The sequence below is a fragment of the Panthera onca genome, chromosome E1 (genome assembly GCF_046562875.1).
Source record: "Panthera onca isolate mPanOnc1 chromosome E1, mPanOnc1 haplotype 2, whole genome shotgun sequence".
In the NCBI taxonomy this organism is placed as follows: Eukaryota; Metazoa; Chordata; class Mammalia; order Carnivora; family Felidae; genus Panthera; species Panthera onca.
Window position 1 is genome coordinate 32,315,440 of NC_138352.1, and position 18,623 is coordinate 32,334,062.

Below are 18,623 nucleotides of genomic sequence, written 5' to 3' on the forward strand. Positions count from 1 at the left end.
CTGAGGTTTCCTCACAGGGTCTTGTTGGTTGTTAGTGGGTGGGGAGGAGTCACCCAGCTAGGGCCTCAGTTGGGTAGCATGACCTAATGGAAAGATGTGGCTCCCACTCGCACCCCACACCCTCGCCTGTCCCCAGTACCCTGGGATTTGCAGCTTCATCTTCCTGCCCCCTCCACACTGAGACCAGCCCCTTAAAGCCCCGACTCAGCCTTTGCCCTCGGCTTTCCTTTTCATTTCTCTGGCGTCTGGTCTTCCCAGCACCCACCCGCCCGCCCTCTCAGGGAGGTGCCTCATGGCAGCCCGCCTCTCGGCACTGGTTTCCTCAGGAAAGGCCTTGGAAGGAAGCAGGGAGGGGGTTGGGAGCCGTGGGGGCCAGACTAACCCAAGCCCTCCCGCTGGACTGGCCGCCATGGGGCTGAGGCTGCTGGTCTCACTGTTGCTGCTCTGGACACAGGGGACCCAGGGGTCCAACCTGGACCCCAACGGGCGGCATGTCTGCACGGCCGGCAGGTGGGTCTTTGTAGGAATCTGATGGGGGCGGGGGGGTGCCTGAACTGGTATTGCGGCATTGCAGGGAAGGAGGACATGAGGGAAGAGGTCATGGGCTGAAGGGAGGGGGGCTTGGGGACAGCCTAGAAGGTGGTGGGTAGTCAAGACAGAAGGTGGGAAGGCCAGGGAAGGAAAGGGAAGGAATTGGGGACACTGTGGCTGTGACTCTTGGCTAGGCCTGCCTGATGGGGCTGAGGCAGCCTCCCACATCTCAGCCAGAGACAGTGATCCACCCGCGGAGCCAGTCTGTCTGTCCCCCGGCTGACCCCTCTCTGCCCCACAGCCCCTCTGCTGAGCTCCAGTGCTGCCCAGGCTGGAGGCAGAAAGACCAAGAATGCACTATCCGTGAGTAGCCAGAACGGATCCCCACCTGAGAAGAAAGGAGAACATAGTCCAGTGACCCTTCCTGCCTCCCCTCTTGGGGCCTCCTATTTCCCCTTCTGAGCCCTAGAGCTAGGGTCCATCCTGACAGCCCCCCCACCCCCTGCCCTGAGGGAATGGCTCTTGACGGGGCAGGGCGCTGGGAGCCAGTGAGAGGGGCAGAGTGTCCCCTGGTGGTGCCATGCCACCGTCCTTCCCACCTGGGTGGGGTGTTTTTCAGCCATCTGTGAGGGGCTGGATGCTTGCCGGGAAGATGAAGTGTGCGTGAAACCAGGCCTCTGTCGTTGCAAACCTGGATTCTTTGGGGCCCAGTGCAACTCCCGTGAGTCCTGAGTTTCATCTGGAGGGTGAAGTTGCCAGGCAGAACCAGGGAGGGGAGCGGGGAGGCAAAGCGGGTAGAAATGTGATCTTAAAACGGCAGAGCCAGAATCCCTCCAAGCCTCACTGAGGAAATTGAGGCCCAGAGTCAGGAAGTGACGCATTCCTGGAAGATGCCCTGAGTCATCTGGTTTTTACCCATATCCACAAAGCCCTACCCACACTTTCAGTTCTGGGCCCTTCACCATCCACAACTTCTCAAAAAAGATGGTGGTTATCCCTGTTGATCACAAAATGGACACGTTCTCCGTCTCCCTCGTGTGCACTTTATACATGTGTGGAGGGTGGAAGGAGATATCTGGCAGGGCTCTGCCCTGTCCTGGTGGGCAGGATGGCCAGAGAGCAGCCACCAGGAATCAGGGCTGAGAGGAGACGCAAGGGGGGAAATGTGGCTTCTCTTGTGACCCTCATGGTCAGTATCCAGGCAGGGGTGGACACTGGGACGCTCTGTCATCTCTAGTGGGGTGGGGGTGGAGGGAGGGGGGATGGGCATGAGAGAGAGGAAGGGACGTGAATGAAATCCTACTGCTGTGTGACTCTGGGCAAACCTTTCCCACTCAGGAACTTTAAGTGTGTTCTGGAGTATGAAGTGGGAGTCTGGGCCACTCCAAAGGCTTTCTGTAGTTCGTGAGTCTGAGGCAGGAAGTGAGCTGTGCCCCAGGAGGTTAGGCTGCCAGATGTTCAAGGGTCTGTCTCCGGCTCTTGGAGGGTGGGCCTGGCGCCTCTCTTCCTTGTGGAAGGGCGCGCGGGGCGGAGATCCGTGCCTGGCCCTGAGCCCACTGACCCCTTTATGTTCCCCACCCGACTCCTGCAGGCTGCCCGAGTCAGTACTGGGGCCCAGATTGCCGTGAGACCTGCGCCTGCCACCCGCACGGCCAATGCGAGCCGGCCACGGGCGTGTGCCACTGCCAGGCGGAACGCTGGGGCAGCCGTTGCGAGTTCCAGTGCGACTGCAGCCCCCACGGGCGTTGCGACGCCGCGACGGGCGCGTGCCGCTGCGAGCCCGGCTGGTGGTCACCCACTTGCCGCCGTCCGTGCCAGTGCAACCCGGCGGTGGCGCGCTGCGATCAGACCAACGGCTCCTGCCGCTGCGAGCCGGGCTGGTGGGGCCGCCGCTGCAGCTTCCGCTGCGCCTGCCACGGCTCGCCGTGCGCGCAGGAGACCGGCCGCTGCGTCTGCCGGCCGGGCCGGTGGGGTCCCGAGTGCCGGTATGAGTGCGAGTGCGTGCGCGGCCGCTGCAACGCCGTCTCCGGCCTGTGCGCCTGCCCGCCCGGCTTCCGCGGCGCGCGCTGCGAGCTGCCCTGCCCCGCCGGCAGCTACGGGCCGCACTGCCGCGACAGGTGAGCGGGGGCCGCGGGGCTGCGGCTAGGCTGCGGGGGGCGGGTGCTGACGCGGCTCACGCAGGAGCCGGGCAGAGGGACGGGCCGCCGGCGGTGGGGGTGCGGACAGAGCGCGGGGAGGGCGGGCGAAGGAACTGAAGGGAACGGGAGAGAAAGGGGATGGGCCCGGCAGGGGCGGGGGCGCAGGGGGAGCGTCGCGCGGTGCCCTCGGCAAAAACATACAGGGACGGGATGAAAGGGGGAAAAAGACCCCCGACGCCCCTAGGTCCGGCCTCGCCCACCCTACGTCCGGTTACTGTTAAACGGACAATAGGAGTACTAGCAAGCTCTATTTAGAAGCAGATAAAAGATGAACCACGTGACGAAATGATTGCAGGGTCCCTTTTAGACCTCGTGGCTTTCAAACTTTGGCCGGCCCCACCCACAATAAGAAATGGGTTTTAGGAGTGCCTGGCCGGCTCGTAGGTAGAACATTTGGCTCTTGATCTGGGGGTTGTGAGTTCAAGCCCCATGTTGGGCGCTGGGGATGGCGCTTACTTAAAAACAAATAAAACGAGCAAAACAACAACAAAAAGAAATGCGTGTTACATCCCCCCTATCTCATTCACACCCCCCTGTGGTAAAAGCTTAACAACATATACTTATCTTTGCTTCATATATATAATATATATTACATATGTGTGTATAGATACATATATGTGTGTATAGATACACACATATGTGTATATATACTGTAATGTTTTTGTTTTTCTTTTTTTGATGCTGGTCTGCTAAGTTGATTTTATGAACAAATGAGTCTGATCCAAGCATATGACTCCAAATAATTATCTGGGGGGAACCTTGTCAAGAAACTGTTAAGAATCAATAAGAAATTAGAATAAGGTAAACCTTGTTGGAAAAGTTGCTAAGAGAGTAGATCCTAAGAGTTTGCATCACAAAGAAAAAAGCCATTGTTTTCCCTTTTTTGTACCTATATGAGATGAGGGATATTAACTAAACCTACTGTGGTAATCATTTCACACTATATGTAAGTCAAGTCATTATGCTGTGCACTTTAAAGTTGCATACCGTTGGGGCGCCTGGGTGGCTCAGTCGGTTAAGTGTCCGACTTCGGCTCAGGTCGTGATCTGGCGGTCCGTGAGTTCGAGCCCCGCGTCGGGCTTTGTGCTGACAGCTCAGAACCTGGAGCCTATTTCAGGTCCTGTGTCTCCCTCTCTCTGACACTCCCCCGTTCATGCTCTGTCTCTCTCTGTCTCAAAAATAAATAAACATTAAAAAAAATTTTTTTTTAAGTTGTATACTGTCAGTTATATCTCAAAAAAACTGGGGAAAGCATTTTTTAATATATTTTTAAAGTTATTTATTTTGAGAGAGAGAGAGAGAGGAATAGGGGCAGAGAGAGAGGGGAGAGAGACTCCCAAGCAGGCTCTGCACTGTCAGCCCAGACCCCGATGGGGGGCTCGAACTCACAAACTGTGAGATCATGACCTGAGCCGAGATCCAGAGTCCGAGACTTAACTCCCTGAGCCACCCAGGTGCCCCAGCATTTTTTTTCAAACATAAGATAAACTTGAAATTATAGTGATGAAAACAGACATGTTTTAATTTTTATGGATCTTTATGTTATGAGATAGAAGAGTCACATTCATACCAGACCTCAGAGATGGCGTGGGTAGGAGGAAGAGAGGAGAAAAGATAGGAGGGAGAAGGTTGGCCAAGGTATCTTGGCTGCTCTGCCTGGGCTAATCCTGGGACCCTGGGAAGGATGGGTCCTGGAATGGGAAGTTGGAAGGAGAGGGCTGGAATCCTACAGAGATCATCTGTCCGGCCTTTTTGTTGTACAACATGGGGAAACTGAGGCTGAGACCTGCCTGAGTGTCCTGGATGCTCTCCAGTGTCCCTGGAGGCCTGGGTGGGCATTCCATCCATGGGCTCCTCAGTGCTCCCATGACTCCTTCTCTTCCCAGCTGCGGCCACTGCAAGCAGAACAAGCCATGCTCTGCAGATACAGGCAGCTGTGAGTCCTGCGAGCCGGGCTGGAATGGAACCCAATGCCACCAGCCCTGCCCACCCGGCACCTTTGGCGAGAGCTGCCGGAAGCAGTGCCCCCACTGCCGGCTTGGGGAGGCCTGTCAGGCAGACACTGGGCACTGTCAGCGCTGTGACCCTGGGTGGCTGGGGCCCAGGTGAGGGGGCCAGCCTGCTCGGGGTGGGGGGCCCCCCTCCTTCAGGGTCCTCATTCCAGCCCTGGGATAGCTGGCCCCTCCCCCACTGGGGGCCTGCCTCCTGGCCAAGACTGACGGAAGAGAGAGGGGTGCTGATGAGGCCCCGGGCAGGCTTCTCTTCCAGCTCCCTCACCGCTCAGGTATCCTGCTCTCTTCCCCCTCCAGGGATCTGTAATCTTGTCACCTATGGGATTTGGCCCCAGGTTCAAGGCCCTGTTAACACCTGAGCTTCATTGCTGAGGCATAGACAGTTGGGGCCCTGAGTCCAGAAGCATGGGGGAAGACGGGTAGCACCTTTTTTTTTGGGGGGGGGGGGTCTGCCCTGCCAGACCTGCCCTGCCCTCCTCTTCCGAGTCTCGCCTCACCTCAGATGTGAAGACCCCTGCCCGCTCGGCACCTTTGGGGAAGGCTGCACCTCTACCTGCGCCACCTGTGTTCAGGGGGCCTGTGATGCTGTGACTGGGGAATGTGTCTGCGACGTTGGCTACTGGGGACCCAGGTGAGAACTGGGGCCCTGGCAGGGAGGCACGGGCCTCGGTCAGGCGTCAGTGCAATCTGTGTCCTAAACTTCCCTTCCCGGGGCTTCTCCGCCTGCCTCCCGGATACCCACCCAGCAAGCTCTTAATGAAGAAGTTGTCCTCCTGTTGTGAGGTCTGCACCTTCTGAAGAAGGGTCAGAGTGATCTAATCTTAATCTCAAAGACCTGGCTGTGGAACTAGGCCGGGGAAGTTATTTAGGGGTGGGACTCCCAACTCCATTTTTGTTCCCGTGAGGCCTTCATGTGGTGAAACATAATCAAGGTCAATGTCTCCAATGTCAGGTTTTCCGCCTCTAGGACAGAATGTAGTATCAAATGGAAGAGACCTCATCTCATAGAAGAGAGGACCAAGGCCCAGAGAGTTTGGGGCAGGGCCAGACTCAGACCTCCAGACCCTGAGGACGTTTCTCTGGATGCTGTTGGCATCTTGCTTATTTCACATTAGTGTTGGATGGGCTAGGGACGAGCATCATGAGGGGTGGATCTTGCCCTATACTCTGGGGTATACCCTGGGGGGCTGGGGACCAAGGGGCAGCTTGTGGGGTGGCCTCTCTGGAAGATGGGCTTAGGGGCTAGGGGATTCTCCCAGACATGGCCAGGGGTACTTAGAATGTCCTCAGAGGTCGGAGGAGTCTGCTTGGGCATCCTCCAGGGAAGTCTGCATGGCAGGGGTTGGGGAGCAGTGCCCAGAAATCCACCTTCCCCTGTCCCCTGCCCACCCCTATCCCTTCTCACCAAGCCTTCAGCCTGTTTCTCTTGTCACCCCATAGCTGCAACACTTCATGCCCATCTGGCTTCCATGGCAACAACTGCTCTATTCCCTGTGAATGCCCAGAGGGATCCTGCCACCCTGTCTCTGGGGCCTGCCAGCTGGGTAAGGTGAAAAGGCGGGTGTGGGGTGCAGTGACCAGGGAAAATGGGCCCTTTATATGGCTTCAGGGACGTATCACTTGCCAGGGAGGCTGGGCTCACTTCAGAGACATTCCCTATACCTGAAATCTGTATGGATGCTCTGGAGACCCCTGAAGATATGATACGGCCCTTGCCTGCTGAGACACCAGGCTCGCATCCAGGGCTGACATCCGTGAGCAGGCAGGTCTGGACACCGGGATGTGCATCAGGCGTGACAGTTGGGAGCAAGAGCTTGTGGGACATGGGCCATGAAGAGGGGACAGGGTAGCAGAGAGGCTGCCTTGGGGAGAGGGCCTCCAGGCTGAGCAGAGCCTGTCTCTCTCAGAAGAAGGGGAGGGACCCACAGGTGGAAAATTCCGGGGGGGAGGCAACTCAGAGCTGGAGATGAGATGCGATGTGTGGAAGACAGGAAAGCCCTGAACTTTCGGCCATCCCCCGCTCTCCCCAGGGCCTCACGGTCAGGATGCCGCCCTCATCGCGGGCATCCTTGTGCCTCTGCTGCTGCTGCTCCTGGGCATCGCCTTCTGTGCCTGCTGCTGCTGGGCCGCCCGGTTGGACCCCAAGGACAGGTGAATGCCGGCTCACCCCTTCCCCACCCCCAGCTCAGGCCACAGGGTGGGAGCAAGGTAGCATCTGGTTTCCTTTCAGCGGCGGGGAAGGGCTGGTCTTGTCGCGCACTTAGAGGGCATGAGGTAGTTGGCAGTGGCCATGGCCTGGAGACACCAGGTCGGCTGCCCGCCTTCCCTGCGAGTGTCGGAGTTGCATGCGTGTGCACAGTGGGCGCTGGGCACCAGGATGGCAAATCTCAAACCTGCAGCAGGAGGCCGAGGGTTTAGGGACCAGAGGGGGAATGAGGGGAAGGCAGAAGCAGCAGGGCAGCTCTGGGCAAGGAGGGGAAGAGACGAGGCCTCAACACCCTCCACCACCCTCGAAGGAGAGTACAGAAGTCTGAGCAGTGGTTTAGCAGAGATAAACAGAAGTTCAACAGAAGCAGAGTTCAACAGAAGTCTGAGCAGTGGTTTAGCAGAGTAGCTTCCTGAGAAAAGGAGATAATAGGAAGGATTTGGGCTTGCGGGGGCCTGCTGCAGGGGAATGTTGCTTGCACAGGGCTTTGTTCCTTTACAAAATCCCTTGGAGACTCACAGCAGCAAGGTTTAAAGCAGGGAATGTGGGGGCAGGAGGATTAGCGTTCTCAATTCACAGAGGAGGACATGGAGGCCCAAGGTGACCCAGCCTGTCACTAGCATGCACAAAGCCCCTGCTCTGTTGTTCTGGATTCTCTGTCTGGTGCTCTCTTATTACTTCGTGCACTGAGCCTTGAGCACGTCCTCCTCTGTGCTATGGGGGATTCACAGATGAGCAGACCCAATAGCCCCTCCCCTGGGGGTGGGGAAGAAGCCACTCACCGGAGGCCAGGCCGGGAATGACAAAGGCCGTCAGAGGGTTGGTAACAATGAAGCAGCTTGGGGATGGGGTCAAGGACAGGCTTCCTGGAGGTGGTGCCACTTCCAGAAACATAGCTGAGCTGGGGACTCAGCCAGATGATAACACAAAGCTGCATTTTGGGGAACCTCAGCAGGTGCCTGGAGCTATACTGGGTCCTGAAAAAGAGTCTCAGAGCTAGGAGTTGTCCCCACTTTACAGATGAGGAAACTGAGGCCCGGAGAGGGGGAAGCCGGAACCAGAGTTGCTACCCAGTTCTATTTGAGCTATGCTGCCCTCTCTGACAGGCCCAAATCTCAGGCTCAATGGTTTGGGTTTTACTCTGTCGTCAAAGGGCACCGCCGAGGTAGACAGTCGCTGTGTCGGCCTGCCTCTCTCACATCGTTCTCTCCTGCCCCCACGCTGCCCCAACCGGTGGTCTTGTGCACTGACTGCCCTCCTTTCCCCTCAGGCCAGCAAAAGATGAAGCCACCGTGTCCAGGGTGAAGATGCAGGTCTGGGGGGCGCTGACCAGCCTGGGCTCAGCGCTACCCTGTGGTTCCCTCAGCAGCCACAAGCTTCCCTGGGTGACAGGTGAGTGTGGGTGCTGCAGGTCAGGGGCTGGGACGGGACAAGGTCTTCCGTGGAGCTCCGTGCCTGACCCAGAGCCCCCTGCAGTCTCACACCACGACCCGGAGATCCCCTTCAATCACAGCTTCATTGAGCCGCCCTCCGCCGGCTGGGCCTCGGACGACTCCTTCTCTTCTGATCCTGAGTCTGGCGAGGAGGACGAGGGCCCTGCCTACTGCGTGCCACCCCAAGAAGGTAACCAATCCCTCAACAGCCCGCTTGGCCCCGAGCAGCCCTGCCCACTACTTCTTTATTCCTTCAGCAAACGTGTATCAGCTGCCCATTCAAGTGCAGGTCACTGTTGCTGGCTGCGGAAATAGTAAAGAACAACACGGATTCCCATCCTCACCAACCTTCTAGTGTGGTGGGCAGGAATCAGACACGTGTAGGACCGGGTGATGCACGCTTTGATGGGGGGACAAACACGTAGGGGCTCATAATCCAGCCATGTCAGGGGTGATTAGGGGCAGGGAAGATGTCTCCGTGTTCGTGATATTGGAACTGAGCCTGCTAGACTCAGGAGTCAGGAGTCAACAAAGTGCAAGTTGAGGAGGGACGGGAATGGTGTTTCAGGAGGACGGAACAATGCACGTGAAGGTCCAAGGCGAGAGGGACATGACTGTGTGGCACTGAAAGAATGTTAGCTTGGTTAGAGTGTGGCATTAGTTCAAAGTGGGAAGGGGTGGGGAGAAAAGTGTGTAGAAGGAGTAGGCTCTTCTCCTGTCTCTGTACCCTCGCCCTCTTCCTTGCCCCACTGATGAGGATCCCCAGCAGATGCTAAACTGAGTAAACAGGACGGACTGGGGTGGCCAGCCCAGTTTTGGCCAAGCTCTTCTGTCTCCTCTGCCAGGGATGGCCACTGTGGCCCACGGAGAGTTTCCAGAGGCCAGCCTGGCTGGAGGTCCCATCCCTCCCCCTGAGGACGCCTCCACACCATTCCCTATCCCACGCACTTCCAGCCTCGCACGGGCCAAGCGGCCATCAGTCTCCTTTGCTGAAGGCACCAAGTTTGCACCACAGAGTCGCCAAAGCTCAGGGGAGCTCTCCAGTCCTCTCCGAAAGCCCAAGAGGGTCTCCCGTGGGGCCCCGCTGAGTCCGGAAAGCCAGGAGGCTGAGGAGTCCTCGGGCCCGGAGAAAGCAGAAACGGATGAGACCCTTCCTGGTGCTGCCAGCCCCAGGGATCCAGCCATTGGCCGCCGCCGGCTCCCACTTGGTGGCCGGACAGTGGCTGAGCGTGTGGAAGCCATTGAAGGCAGTGTCTCAGAGGGCTCAGGCTCCGTGACCACGATCTACATGCTGGCAGGGACACCCCAGGTATCTGAGGGCCCCGTCCGGTCTGTTCTCCGTCGTTTTGGTAGCTTCCAGAAAGGCCAGGCAGAGCCCAAGGTCAAGAGTGCCATCCCCAAGCCGCCACGCCGGGCCCTGAGTCGAAATAAGGACAGCCCCGGGCTGGCCTCCAGCACTGCCAGTCAGAGCCCCAACTTAGCCCCGAACCATGAGCTCACTAGGGCCTTAGAGTCTGCGGGAACTGGACCAGAGGAAGTGGCCGGGGGACTAGGCGATGGCACCAAGAACTCGGGGAGGGCCCAGGAGCTGACCCCTGAGGGTGGCCCCCAGGAACAGGATCCCCAGAAGCTGTCTGATGAGGAGGGGCAGGAGGAGCCTCAGTATGAGAATGTTGCACCCATCTCTGGGCCACCAGCACCCTGAGAACCTTGAATTGGGGGAGAAGGAAGACTATGGATGGAGGGTAGGCATACGAACTGCCCCTGGCTCAGATTGTGTTTTGCTGGAAAAAGATCCCAGGGCCAGGAAAGACATACCAGAGCCTCTGCCCTTTCGTGGGGAAACGTCACAGTTGGAGGCCAGTTGGCTCTGGGCCCTGGCAGTGCTCTGGGAGTGGTCTCGAAGGCCTGGGCAGCGACCCCCATTGGGTGTGGTCAGGAAGGGGAAAGAGATGACCTTGGGGACTTTTTCTCTGTTGTCCTGGACTCTGTTTGCCCCCAAAGGCTATTCTTTTCTTCATTTGGAGAACATTTGTCTGAAATGGGAAACAACCTAAATATTCAATGATAGAAGATTGGCTAAAGCAAGATTGCTTATGATACTTTCCTAAACAACCATGAAAAATCATGTTGTGCAAGAAGATTTAATATGGGAAATATGGGAGACTGTTTATGCTTTACTGTTAAGTGTAAAAAAGTACGTTTTCTTCTTATAAATTTCATTTCCTTTTCCTTCACGATACATGTTTAGAATCCTTCCGTTTTGTGTGTGTTTTGTGATTGTTTTGCAAACTCTTTTTTTTTTTTTTTTTGTATATGCATAAAAAAGATTCAGGGGAACAGCATCAAGTGGCATTTTTTTTCTGGGAGGTGAGATAGTGGCTGATATTTATTTTCTTCCGTCGTAAACTTCTGTATAATTTGTAAATGTTCTATAGTGAACATTCTTTTTACTTTTCTCCCTAGATTTAATTTTTTTTTTACAAAAAAAATTAAAAAAAACAATGTTGTTAAAAATAAAAAAGTACTAACATTACAGATATGTATAGAGTAGAAAGGAGATTCCCCCTTTCCCCAGAGGAGTCTGAGGGACAGGGGAGGGGCCAGACTTACTTGTCATTGAATGCCTTTTGGTTCTGAATTCTTTTCTCACATACTTGAATTACCGAGTCAGGACAGAAACAGCAGCTCCCTCTTCCATCCCAGAGCTCAGAGAATCTTGCAGACAGCTTAGATCCTTCCTTTTAGAGGTTTTCCTGTGCACATATCGTTGTAGAATTTGGTTTTTTACTTAAATATGCTTTGGATATCTTCTGATGTCAGTAATTATAAAGCTACCTCTTTTTATTAAAAAATGGCTGCATGGGATTCCATCATGTGGAACTAACACAGGTTATTTAAACCATCCCCTACCCATGGGAAGTTGGGTCATTTCTAATTGTTTTGATACAATAAATGATTCGGTGTACAACTTTGTCCGTATTTCTTTTTGCACTCATGGAAGTTTTTTCTGTAGAAGAGATTCCTACAGGTAGAATTGCTGGGTTATAGGGTAAGAACATTAAACAATTGAGTACTGGGGTGCCTGGGTGGCTCAGTCACTTAAGCGTCCGACTTTGGCTCAGGTTGTGATTTCACGGCTTGTGAGTTCTGGCCCCTCGTCGGGCTCTGTGCTGACAACTCAGAGCCTGGAGCCTGCTTCCGATTCTGTGTCTCCTTCTCTCTCTGCCCTTCCCCGCCTTGTTCTCTCTCTCTCTCTCTCTCTCTCTTGTAAAAATGAATAAACATTAAAAAAAAAAAAAAGTAACCATTTGGGTACTTACTCCAAATTACCGTCCAAAAAAGTTATGTGGTTTTGCATTCTCGCAAATGATGATAGGAACTGTGTTCCCACACCCAGTCTAATAGGTTGAAATGGTGTCTCATTATTATTATTATTATTAATTTTATTTTTTTAAATTTACATCCAAATTAGCATATACTCCAACAATGATTTCAGGAGTAGTTTCCTTAATGCCCCTTACCCATTTACCCCATTCCCCCTCCCACACCCCCTCTAATAACCCTCAGTTTGTTCTCCATATTTATGAGTCTCTTCTGTTTTGTCCCCCTCCCTGTTTTTGTATTATTTTTGTTTCCCTTCCCTTATGTTCATCTGTTTTGTCTCTTAAAATCCTCATATGAAGGAAGTCATATGATATTTGTCTTTCTCTGACTGACTAATTTCACTTAGCATAATACCCTCCAGTTCCATCCACGTAGTTGCAAATGGCAAGATTTCATTCTTTTTGATTGTCGAGTAACAACTCCATTGTATATATATACCACTTTTTCTTTATCCATCCATCCATCGACGGACATTTGGGCTCTTTCCATACTTTGGCTATTGTTGATGGTGCTGCTATAAACATGGGGGGGGGGGCATGTGTCCCTTCGAAACAGCACACCTCTATCCCTTGGATAAATGCCTAGTAGTGCAATGGCTGGGTCGTAGGGTAGTTCTATTTTTAGTTTTTCGAGGAAACTCCATACTGTTTTCCAGAGTGGCTGCACCAGCTTGCATTCCCAGGTGCCTCATTATTTTAGCACAATAAAAATAATAAAGTGATAACATGCTAAAGCTTCTTTTTTTTTTTTTTTAATTTTTTTTTTCAACGTTTTTTATTTATTTTTGGGACAGAGAGAGACAGAGCATGAACGGGGGAGGGGCAGAGAGAGAGGGAGACACAGAATTGGAAACAGGCTCCAGGCTCTGAGCCATCGGCCCAGAGCCTGACGCGGGGCTCGAACTCACGGACCGCGAGATCGTGACCTGGCTGAAGTTGGAGGCTTAACCGACTGCGCCACCCAGGCGCCCCCATGCTAAAGCTTCTTAAAAAGTTAACATCTTTGTACAGATAAAAGTGGTTTTTTTTGCTTTTGTTTTTTTAGCCATCAAAAATTATATCATTAAAATGTAAATTTCTATGATTATTCTAAGGTTGAGCTGCTTCTTGTATCTTTAATAATTACTTGTATTTTTTCCTATGAGCTATCTGATTATATTCTTTCCACTATTTTATTTTATTATTTTATTTTTTTAATGTTTTTATTTTTGAGACAGAGAGAGACAGAGCATGAACAGGCGAGGAGCAGAGAGAGGGAGACACAGAATCGGAAGCAGGCTCCAGGCTCCGAGCTGTCAGCACAGAGCCTGATGCGGGGATCGAACTCACAGACTGTGAAATCATGACCTGAGCCGAAGTCGGATGCTCAACCGACTGAGCCACCCAGGCGCCCCATATTTTTTTAGATGTTTATTTTTGAGGGAGAGAGTGTGAGTGGGGCAGGAGCAGAGAGAGAGGGAGACAGGGGATTCAAACCAGGCTCCAGGCTCTGACAGCAGAGAGCCTGATTAGGGGCCTGAACCCACAAACAGTGGGATCATGACCTGAGCTGATGTCAGATGCCTAACCTACTGAGCCACCTGGGTGCCCCTCTTTCCTCAGTTTTCAGGTGAGGTGTTTCTCTTTTCCTCACTGATTTATAATTGCCTTTATGTGTATCAAGGATATGAATTCTTTGCCCAATTTGTGATTGGTCGGTTAATGGTGTTTATAGTTTTTTTTTTCCCTCTGTAGAAATTTAAAGTTTAAAAAAAAATTTTTTTTTTTTAACGTTTATTTTTGAGACAGAGACAGAGCATGAACAGGGGAGGGGCAGAGAGAGGGAGACACAGAATCGGAAGCAGGCTCCAGGCTCTGAGCCATCAGCCCAGAGCCCGACGCGGGGCCCAAACCCACGGACCGCGAGATCGTGACCTGAGCTGAAGTCGGACGCTTAGCCGACTGAGCCACCCAGGCGCCCCCTTAAAAAAAATTTTTTAACGTTTATTTATTTTTGAGAAATAGAGACAGAACACGAGCGGGGGAGGGGCAGAGAGAGAGACACACACACACAGAATCCAAAGCAGGATCCAGGCTCTGAGCTGTCAGCACAGAGCACGATGTGGGGCTGTGAAATCATGACCTGAGCCAAAGTTGGATGCTTAATCAACTTAGCCACCCAGGCACCCCAGAAATTAAAAAAAAAATTTTTTTTAATGTTTATTTTAGAGAGAGAGAGCAGAATGCAAGCAGGGAAGGGCAGAGAGAGAGGGAGACAGAATCTGATGCAGGCTCAAGGCTCTGAGCTGTCAGCACAAAGCCCGATCCAAGGCTCAAACTTGTGAACCAAGAGATCATGACCTGAGCCGAAATCAGCTGTTCAACTGACTGAGCCACCCAAGTGCCCCAGTGCCCTAGAAATTTAAAATTTTAACTTAGACAGTCTTTTTGTCTTATGAGTTTCATGTCATTTTTAGTGGAAAGGTCTTCTCTACCCTAAAACTAGTGAAACAATCATCTTCATTTTCTTCTAGTACTTTAAGTGATTTTATTTCTTTATGATTTGCCAGCAGTGCTGGTTTTGGAGTTTTAACATCCTCGATAAAAATACTGAAAAAAGGGGCACCTGGGTGGCTCAGTCGGTTGAGTGTCTGACTTTGGCTCAGGTCATGATCAAGTCCCGTAACAGGCTGTCTCCTGTCAGGGAGGATCCTCTGTCTCTCTCTCTCTGCCCTTCCCCCTCTGTAAGCTCGCACTCTCTCTCTCAAAAATAAATAAACATTGGGGTGCCTGGGTGGCTCAGTCGGTTAAGCGTCCGACTTCAGCTCAGGTCACGATCTCGTGGTCCGTGAGTTCGAGCCCCGCGTCGGGCTCTGGGCTGATGGCTCAGAGCCTGGAGCCTGCTTCCGATTCTGTGTCTCCCTCTCTCTCTGCCCCTCCCCCGTTCATGCTCTGTCTCTCTCTGTCTCAAAAATAAACGTAAAAAAAAATTTTTTTTTAATAAATAAATAAATAAATAAACATTAAAAAGACTGAAAAAAAAAACAAACAAACAAACCCAGAATTTCATTCAAATAGCTATGGATTCAAATCTCAGTTCTGATATACTTGTTTTGTGACTTTGGAATGGGGTTAATGGCCATCTCCCAGAGTTACAGAGGGGATTAAATGCCACAAACTAAAGCATCTAGTAAATTTTTAATTCTCAATGAAGGGTAATTATTATAGTCATTACCATCATTCTCCCAGCTTTGAATCCTTTGTCCCTAGAAGCATGTACCTTCCACCCCTTTTCATTTGTTCACGTTTTCACTCAGTCACAGTATTGTGCATCTGCTTCATGCTTCCGTGTTAAGGGGGGTGGTGATTTGAAGTTGAGTAAGACCTAAATAGTTCATAGTCAGTGGGGAAAGGGAGAGACAAACAGATGAGCTGATGGTTATAAAACAGTGCAGTCAGTAGACTAAGATAGTGAATATTTTTGGGAGTGGTTAGGGAAGGCTTCCTGAAGGAGGTGCTATCCAAGAAGAGGGTATGTTTGAGGGCCAGAGGTGGTGAGAGAACAGCACGTGCAGGAACTACAAGCAATTCCCTGTGATTGAAGCATCAACTGGCCTCTAGGGGGTGGAAGACTGGTGGGGAGGAGTCTGTGGGTCAGGCTAAAGAACTTGAACTTTACCCTACAGGACAAATGGTAGAGTTTCTGAAGGATTTTAGCAGAAGTCACATTTACTAAAGTTAGATTTACATTTCCCACAGCTCACTGGGATGGGGTTGGGTAAAGAAATGGATTTGAGGGGCTGAGATTGGAGGCTGGATGAACAGCAGTTGCAATCCTTCGGACACAGATGATTTTTTTTTTTTTTTTTTCAAATATCATATATAAATATTTATTTTTTTAACTTTATTTTTTATTTTTTAAAATTTACATCCAAATTAGTTAGCATATAGTGAAGCAATGATTTCAGGAGTAGATTCCTTAGTGCCCCTTACCCATTTAGCCCATCCCCCCTCCCATAACCCCTCCAGTAACCCTCTGTTTGTTCTCCATATTTAAGTCTCTTAGGTTTTGTCCCCCTCCCTGTTTTTATATTATTTTTGTTTCCCTTCCCTTAGGTTCATCTGTTTTGTCCCTTAAAGTCCTCATATGAGTGAAGTCATAAGATCTTTGTCTTTCTCTGACTGATTAATTTCACTTAGCATAATACCCTCCAGTTCCATCCACGTAGTTGCAAATGGCAAGATTTCATCCTTTTTGATTGCCGAGTAATACTCCATCGTATATGTATACCACATCTTCTTTATCCAGTCATCCATCGATGGACATTTGGGCTCTTTCCACACTTTGGCTATTGTTGATGGTGCTGCTATAAACATGGGGGTGCATGTGTCCCTTCAAAACAGCACACCTGTATCCTGTGGATAAATGCCTAGTAGTGCAATCGCTGGGTCGTGGGGTAGATCTATTTTTAGTTTCTTGAGGAACCTTCATACTGTTTTCCAGAGTGGCTGCACCAGCTTGCATTCCCACCAACAACGCAAAAGAGATCCTCTTTCTCCACATCCTCGTCAACATTTGTTGTTGCCTGAGTTGTTAAAGTTAGCCATTCTGACAGGTGTGAGGTGGTATCTCATTGTGGTTTCGATTTGTATTTCCCTGAGGATGAGTGATGTTGAGCATGTTTTCATGTGTCGGTTGGCCATCTGGATGTCTTCTTTGGAGAAGTGTCTATTCATGTCTTTTGCCCATTTCTTCACTGGATTATTTGGGTTTTTTTTGGGTGTTGAGTTTGATAACTTCTTTGTATATTTTGGATACTAACCCTTTATCTGATATGTCATTTGCAAATATCTTCTCCCATTCTGTCGGTTGCCTTTTAGTTTTGCTGATTGTTTGCTGTGCAGAAGCTTTTCATTTTGATGAGGTCCCAGTAGTTCATTTTTACTTTCGTTTCCCTTGCCTCTGGAGATGTGTTGAGTAAGAAGTTGCTGCAGCCAAGATGAAAGAGGTTTTTGCCTGCTTTCTCCTTGAGGATTTTGATGGCTTTCTGTCTTACATTTAGGTCTTCCATCCATTTTGAGTTTATTTTTGTATATGGTGTAAGAAAGTGGTCCAGGTTCATTTTTCTGCATGTCGCTGTCCAGTTTTCCCAGCACCACTTGCTGAAGAGACTGTCTTTATTCCATTGGATATTCTTTCCTGCTTTGTCAAAGATTAGTTGGCCATACGTTTGTGGGTCCATTTCTGGGTTCTCTATTCTATTCCATTGATCTGAGTGTCTGTTCTTGTGTCAGTACACAGATGATAAATATTTAGGAGATACGGCTGTATTGGTGGGGTGGGGATGGGGTGAAGGAGAGGGAGAATAACAGCAGTTGCCCAATAAATATTTGTTGAAAAGATGGTTTTATGGTAGTGGTGCTATTATCTGAGAAAGAATGGGAGGGACAGTTTTGGGGGTAGAGGGTGAATCATTTTTGATGGTTTTTGAAACAGTTCAGAGATGTCTATCGAACAGCTGCCTGAAGACGTCCCTTAGGCAGGTGGAAGTAGGAGAGAAGGACTGAAGTTTATCAAATGACAGTCGCAAGTGAGGAGTGAGTGGGTGAGATTCTGTGAGGGTGGGTAGCCTGATAGGTAACCAGCCAGTATCTCCCCCAAGCCCACAGCGCCAGGCGTGGTGTGAGCAAGGTTGCCAGCGGTGGGTTCATGGCGGCAGGGGGCGCACTCGGATTCAAGGACATGAAAGGGGAGGCTGTTGAGGCTCCCAGAGCCCTGGAATAAGCCGGCTCCCAAAGCGAGCCGAGGGAGACCAAGCTGAATCTGGGGGAGCCCGAGGGTCCTCAGAGATCGGGCTGGCAACTCCGATCCGGAAAACTCATCTGGGCTACTGAACCTCCCCAGTGCCGGGGCTCCATCCCCCTGCCCTAGCAGTCCTGGGGACAGGTCCAGCTCTCATCAGACTGAAAGCCCAGAGTCCTCCCCACTCCACGCGCTTTCCCCGAGGCGCTACCCGCCGCGTCACCAGAGAGGGCCCTTAAAGGAGACGTCCGGGAATGGGGCGTAAGGGGGTGGTGGCGGCGCAGGACAATGGGGATGGGATGGGCAACTCTGGGTAGGGGTCCCCAAGGGGACCAAGGACAGCAGGAACGGGTGGGCGAGGGATCAGTGGATGGGAGAAAACCGTCCTAGGGTATAGACGAGCCCCAAACTCCCACCTAGGGATCCCCCAAGAGCATATTCTAGGGATCGGGCAGATGGCACCCAGAAGGGTCGATGAATCAGGAGAGCAGGGAAGAGGCATAGCACGCCTGCACAGGAGTCCGGGGATCCGGGATGTGCAGACAGCGCCTGGATGGAGAACACTGGGGACAGGAGAGCGAGAAATCAGAACACAAAGCCCGAGGCAGCCGGGGATGGCAGCGTTGCGTGGGAGAGGCAATGGAGACGGCAGGAGCGAACGACCCACACGGAGCCAGGGCATCGGGACGTGGCGCCCAGGACAGAGGGGAAGCTGGGGACTATGTAGCGGGCTGGAGTAGAACGGAGTGTGAGAGCCCAGCTGGGTGTGCGAGGGAGGCAGGCATGCAGTCCACCAGAACATCCACAGAGGGGACCGAACCCAGGGTCAGAGCTTCGGAGTAAGGCTCTAGAGAGACGCTGGGGCAATGCCCCGGGGAATTCCCAGCCCGGCTGTTACTCCAGTTTAAGGCAGCAGTAGCAGTAGAGGCAACCCACCGCTGCCCCCGGCAACCCCCACCCCCACCCCCCCAGCTCTCTTGTTTGTCTCTCAAGTCCGGCCGGAACCGGCTTCTGCTCGCCGCCGGGCGGGCGGGTAGCTGCTGATTGGCCAATGCCTGTTTCCAGCCCCCACTCA

The 18,623-nt window shown here is 52.0% G+C and overlaps 1 protein-coding gene across 2 annotated transcripts; it reads left to right on the plus strand.

Moving 5' to 3' along the window:
- Positions 1-38: 38 nt before the first annotated feature.
- Positions 39-11,351, plus strand: SCARF1 (scavenger receptor class F member 1). Of its 2 annotated transcripts, none has more exons than XM_060646912.3 (11): positions 39-510; positions 833-894; positions 1,151-1,252; positions 2,123-2,648; positions 4,616-4,834; positions 5,244-5,372; positions 6,182-6,285; positions 6,772-6,892; positions 8,218-8,339; positions 8,424-8,570; positions 9,226-11,351. In XM_060646912.3, the coding sequence occupies exons 1-11, from the start codon at positions 293-295 to the stop codon at positions 10,083-10,085; spliced, it is 2,610 nt and encodes an 869-aa protein (XP_060502895.3). In that variant the 5' UTR covers positions 39-292; the 3' UTR covers positions 10,086-11,351. The 2 variants fall into 2 exon arrangements, with proteins under 2 accessions (XP_060502895.3, XP_060502897.3); XM_060646914.3 differs by having other exon boundaries at positions 8,461-8,570; positions 9,226-9,582.
- The last annotated feature ends 7,272 nt before the right edge of the window (positions 11,352-18,623 follow it).

What these genes read in the sequence shown, in the direction of transcription:
- SCARF1 (XM_060646912.3), top strand. Translation starts at nt 293, where the DNA reads ATGGCAGCCCGCCTCTCGGCACTGGTTTCCTCAGGAAAGGCCTTGGAA. An exon ending in CGGTTGGACCCCAAGGACAG is followed by an intron (nt 6,893 to 8,217) that starts GTGAATGCCGGC and finishes CTTTCCCCTCAG; the next exon opens with GCCAGCAAAAGATGAAGCCA. An exon ending in CAAGCTTCCCTGGGTGACAG is followed by an intron (nt 8,340 to 8,423) that starts GTGAGTGTGGGT and finishes AGCCCCCTGCAG; the next exon opens with TCTCACACCACGACCCGGAG.